The sequence below is a fragment of the Chenopodium quinoa genome, unplaced genomic scaffold, assembly GCF_001683475.1.
Source record: "Chenopodium quinoa cultivar QQ74 unplaced genomic scaffold, ASM168347v1, whole genome shotgun sequence".
Classification (NCBI taxonomy): domain Eukaryota; kingdom Viridiplantae; phylum Streptophyta; class Magnoliopsida; order Caryophyllales; family Amaranthaceae; genus Chenopodium; species Chenopodium quinoa.
Window position 1 is genome coordinate 5038461 of NW_018745170.1, and position 5542 is coordinate 5044002.

General features: G+C 34.1%; 1 protein-coding gene across 7 annotated transcripts; it reads right to left on the bottom strand.

Annotated features, from left to right (window-relative positions):
* Positions 1–208: 208 nt before the first annotated feature.
* On the bottom strand, positions 209–4146 carry LOC110710297 (AP2-like ethylene-responsive transcription factor TOE3). 7 transcript variants are annotated; one of them, XM_021888576.1, is made up of 10 exons: positions 3186–4146; positions 3031–3056; positions 2892–2922; positions 2617–2704; positions 2340–2485; positions 2020–2064; positions 1811–1917; positions 1548–1684; positions 1287–1400; positions 209–773 (listed from the first exon to the last, which is right to left on the bottom strand). In XM_021888576.1, the coding sequence occupies exons 1-10, from the start codon at positions 3761–3763 to the stop codon at positions 507–509; spliced, it is 1539 nt and encodes a 512-aa protein (XP_021744268.1). In that variant the 5' UTR covers positions 3764–4146; the 3' UTR covers positions 209–506. The 7 variants fall into 7 exon arrangements, with proteins under 7 accessions (XP_021744268.1, XP_021744267.1, XP_021744266.1 ...); XM_021888575.1 differs by having other exon boundaries at positions 209–770; positions 2340–2488; XM_021888574.1 differs by having other exon boundaries at positions 2340–2488.
* Positions 4147–5542: the final 1396 nt, after the last annotated feature.

Sequence of the window (5542 nt, forward strand, 5' to 3'; positions counted from 1 at the left end):
TTGCGTGACAATACAATGTCGTCATTGAAAGCCTAAGCCACCAATATTAGATGACAACATTCAGAAGCAAAGTTACTTTGTCACAAAAATTACTACTTTGGAAATATCACAAGAATCATGCAACTTCTGTGCTCAATCACTGAATCACCTTCAACTTTATAAAGAATATGGAATCACAAATATTGAAGAAAAAAGGGGAAAGAGGGGCTGAATAATTAAGCTCTTAGTTGGTTGTAATTTCATCAATTTGCAATTGTATCATAGATACAGATTAGTCTTGCTCCTGCAGCAAATTTATATGCACAAATTATGCCCGTCACAAACTTGTGATATACACTTGGAAAAATTTAAATCGAACTTCTATATATAACTATCAATATAAGTATTCATTCGTATTTATATATATTATGTTCAGCTTCCATAGCTTTTGCTACCCATGCCATTTCATCTGAGAAATGTTGATGAAGTGGCATTGGAAAAAACCTGTCAAAGGCGGTGGCCTTGTGTCATCTACTGCGACCCTGATTATTATTGTTGTGAAAGTCGTTTTGTAAGTTGGCAAAAGGATAACTGGCCGAAGAAGTGGTGGTGGTAGATAATGATGAGAATCCTGATGATGCTGCAGTTGAAAACTGTTGGACTTGGTTTGCAGTACCACCAACTCCACCTCCACTTCCTCCTTGACCTTGGTTTTGCATGTACCATGCCCAGTTTGGTAATCTTGCCGAGGCTGCCATTGCCTCTAGCTTTTGTTGATCACCAACGCGGTCCTGCTAAAATTGATTTCAATGCAAGTTAGTGATAATAGCTTGAAGTTTAAGTTCCAATCACATATCAGAAAATCAAACTGTAAAATAAGTCCTAGAAAATTCGTGATCAAAATTCTAAAATGGGAATCCAATGAACAAAATCTTAAGCATGATCATAGTGCAAAGTAAAATTCTTAACGTGCATTAACAATTGCAGAGAAACTAGCTTCAATTTTGAAGTGTTCAAAGGTCATACTAAACTTTATATACACATACAAAGTAGATTTTCATGTCCTTGGCAGAATTACATCTGCATACTACCTATTAGGCCAGCACTGAATTGTAACTTAAGGCGGATTAACAAAAGTTTAACCAATTGATCTTCCCCCTACTGCATGCAAGTTTATTTTATGTTTGTTTGATTAAATTTGAACAATAACAGCTTCTCTTGCGTGTATGTTCTTATAGTATATCGTCAACATAGGCCAAACAGCATAAGCTAAGAATCGAATTGATGAATAAACAAACTAGATGTACCTCATAAATGGCAGACCGACCTGGTGGTAAACCAGACAACATATTAGTAGATTGTCTCGATGGCAATGGCTGACCATAGAGCGGAGGTGCACCAGGAGTAAAGTAACCCCCATTCTGTCAAGATAACGCGATTAAGTCCATTAATAACATTGAATTCAATTATAGTGGAGTATTCAAAGAATCGAGAACTGAATTGTCTCAAAGGGATATTTCTTATTCTCTGAAACGCATCAATTAGATATCGAGACTTGTGTTTCTTACCACAGGCCATTTTCCGTTGGCAAGGTGAAGTGGTGGATGATGAGTATGTGATTCTCCAGGACCCTTATCGTTGTTTCCTTTAGGACCGTCTATGGTGATCGATATTCCAAGATTCAGGTCCAGATTTTGCCCATCACCTGCCAAAAGCAAACATTGATTCCACTCAATCAAACACCAAAAGTAAACAAAATCTTGATCCCTTTGGAATCAAGAACAATTGATCATGTATTACTAAACGAACATAACTTTAAAAAGAAATATACCCTCGTTGTTAGCTTGCATTATCGGTATCTGGCCATCATACGAGCTAGGATCAAAATTGGTGACTGCTTCCCTCCCATTACATTGTATAGCAGCCTTATCATAAGCCCTGCACCACCATAGGGCATTGCGTGTTAATCGATCAAACACACAAAACTCGAAAAATCAGAGTTTCAAGGAGTTTTGTAAAAATTTATGGTCATAAAAGGACCTCGCGGCTTCTACTTCGCTGTCGAATAAGCCAAGATATATATACCTGCAACCAAGCATAACCGCGCCCACTGATAAACACTAGGTTCCTCAATTATCTTCCTCTTATATACCCTTTTCACATTATTATTGTGATTATACCCTCTTACTACTATTAACACTAATCTACTGCTACTACTAATACCTTGGGCTGTCTAACTACAAATTAACATGCAAAAAACGCAATCTAAACCGATGCAAATCATGACAATCAAAGAGTTAAAATACATTTATACGTATAATTAGGAGCATTTATTGTATGCCAAATTTTATGTGCCTTACTTCTTGCCAAGGAATTGTCCCATTCTAGCTTCCCACCGGCCACATTTGTGAAGTGTCACGCCTCTATACCTCGAACTTCCCCTGGAGAAGCCGGTGCTTTGACGCCGAAGGATGTGCACAAATTCTTCCTTGCTTAAGTTTTTCATCTGCTGTTAATCACAAGTCCATAATCATATGGTACATTAATTATCAATGATCAATCATGAAACTATCACTAATTAAACAGCTACATTTAATAATTAAGGTTGTGTTAAATTAATTTGGTTTGAAACTTTACCTGTTTCATATCATCTTCATAATCAGCAATGGTAAAATTTATATCAGCATCAACTCCTCTGAATTTAATTGCTGCCCTATCATATGCCCTGGAATTCGATAAAAAAAATACGCTAAAAATCATACGGTTTTGATGTACGCATCCTAAAGGCCGGGATACACGCAAATTTTAACGATTCTTATACACGCAATCCTAAAGGTCTTAATATCCGAAATTTTAACGATTTTGATATACGCAATTCTAAAGATTTAGATTAAAATTCATAGATTAAGTACCTAGCAGCAGCATGAGCAGTGTCAAATCCACCTGAAAAATGCCATGCAAATTCCAAGAAAAAAATTAGAAAAACTTTAACCAAAACAAATTAAATCTCAATCAATGCAAAATTATATAATCATAAATTATTAAACTCACCCAAATACACTTGTTTCCCACAATCCCTGTAACAAAAAAAAAAAAAAAAAATTACCACACAAAAAAATGTCAGACAACCCATAGTAAAATACACAAAAATAATTCAAATTATAATATTACAAGAAATAATTAAAATAATAATTTTATAAAATTACCAAATATGTGACTCCCATCTGCCGGTTCTCCGGTAAAACGTGACACCTCTATATTGAGAACTCCTTGACCTGGGTCCCCTCCTACTTCTCCTAACCTGTTGTTTAGCATTATTCTGTTGCTCCGGACCTACACCCGAACCCGAACCTGAACCCGAACCTAATACCGAAAGATTCAGCCACTGATTATTATTAACATTACTTTGATTTTGCGTGGTTCGGATCATCGAAGACGATGATCCGAGCCTAAGAAGCTCCATTCCTCGGCTTCCGTCACCGGCTCTGCTATCACTTCCGCCATTTAACCCACCGTGATCAGCCTCATTCATCGGAAAAAGTTGCCGAGTTACAACCGGAGAAACTTCTTCGGTTCGTTTCTTTGAGAAGAAGTCAAACTCGCCGGCGCCGGAGATCGGAGACTTGTCGGCGGAGGCGTTGACGAGGGAAGAAGCCGAGGAAGTTCCGGAGAGCTCAGTATTAGTTGCTGAACCTTCGTCTTTCATGGAGATTTCTCTCTCCTCTTTATTCATGGAGTTATTGTTGTTAGTATTGTTAGCTACACCAATGTTGAGATCAAGCATTTTTGCTGATTAAATTTCAAAAGAACTACAGAAATCAAATACCCAGAAAAAATAATCAATACCCAGATTCTCAAACTCGGAAATAATCGCTTGATTTTGATTTAATTTTTGTTATGATTTTCTCTCCCTAAAACAGAGTTTTTGTGATAATGATAATAACAGTGGTTTTGTTATTACAGTGTTGGATACAATGATTGTTAGACATGGAAATTCGTGAGAAGATGAAGAAAATGGATTAGAGAGAGAAAGTTAGGTAAAAGAAGAGATTGAATTAACAACAATGGAGATTTTGATTTTTGAAGAAGAGGAAAAAATGAAGAGAGAGAAAGTAGAAGAAGAAGAGGGGCACCGGCCAAAGGGGTGAGACGTGTGAGAAAGAATACAACGTTTTTTATTGGTTGATATATATAGAAATTATATGTAAAATAAATACAACTTACGTATATAGTATAAAATATATTAAAAAAAATTAAAGTAGGTACTTTAATTAAATTATATGAATGATACTGTATGAAAATAGAAAAAAAATTATTACAACAATTTTACCCTTTAGGAAGGGGTAGTAGATAGGTTGCTTTTTTAGGTATTACCAATAGTGTACTAAAATTGGAATTAATTCTATATTCTTGGCTTCTTGTAAGCAAATTGGGGGGGTTGTACTACAAGACTACTAAAAATAATAAACGTGATAAGACTATGAATGAGTGAGTGTGATGTGGATGTGTTATTTAATTGTGCTGTTGACTTTTATGATTAGGGATTTTGTTTAGTGTTTAATTATATAATTTGGTTGCCAATAATCATTTTTTAACTACCTAGTTATGATGATGATATAGATTATCCTTAAATATGCTATTAGTTAATCTAGTGGATTAGTACTTTATTTGTGAATTAGGGATTGTGTCATCTTGGTGCACTACGTGGCTAATGTAAATAGCGCAACATGTATATTATCGTATGATTCCTTAATATGTTCGTCTATTATATTACATAGTAACAAATTTTCTCCGCTGTAAGTTGCTTGAGAGGAAATTTTCAATGAAATCTGTATAAATATGATTAATATTTCACTTTTTTCTTTTTTTTTTTTGTGTGATTCCTTAATATGTTCGTTGTACGTATTATATTATACGATAATGGATTTTCTCCTAAGTGTAAGTTCCGGGGAAATTTTCAATAAAATTTGTATAAATTAATACTTCATATTTTCATTTTTTTTTCCATAATTTTTATCATCCTCTAAATATCAATGTATTACTTCATACATTAATTATCTTACATATATCTCGTGCGCAAAGAAAGGCCTCTTAATTTTTAATGATTTTAATGAAGATTACAATAGGACTCCCAAATAAAATTTGACATCACATCAAGAGTTCCCAACCCTTCCAATTTTGAGATCAAATTATTATTCAATTGAAGTGGGTCAGTCCAACTAGGAATCCGATTTGAATTTTGAATCAGAAAAATAAAATTTCAATCGAGAAACTAGCTAGTTGTCCAATATGAAAAACTCAATTAATTTTTTTATTTTTTTTATTTTTTTTTTTGTTAGTAAAAGTTTACTACAGAGTATTTTTTAGTCTTCTTATCACATACTCCTTTTGAATCTATTTGTTCTTCCCATATAGAGTTAAGAAATAAATTAAGAAAAGTGAATCTTATTGAGAAAATATTGTCATATTTAAAAAGAGAGACAAGGTAATTAATGTGGCGATTGGCTGAGAAGAGAGAATGAAGATTTATTTTACTAGTAAGTCATTATACTAATAACATCAA

Bases quoted from the DNA above. Each gene is read 5' to 3' on its own strand.
- LOC110710297 (XM_021888574.1), bottom strand. From the start codon at position 3,763: ATGCTTGATCTCAACATTGGTGTAGCTAACAATACTAACAACAATAAC. The intron at 2,065-2,339 runs GTAAGGCACATA...GCTTGGTTGCAG, and splicing joins GGACAATTCCTTGGCAAGAA to GTATATATATCTTGGCTTAT. The intron at 774-1,286 runs GTACATCTAGTT...AATCAATTTTAG, and splicing joins GTCGGTCTGCCATTTATGAG to CAGGACCGCGTTGGTGATCA.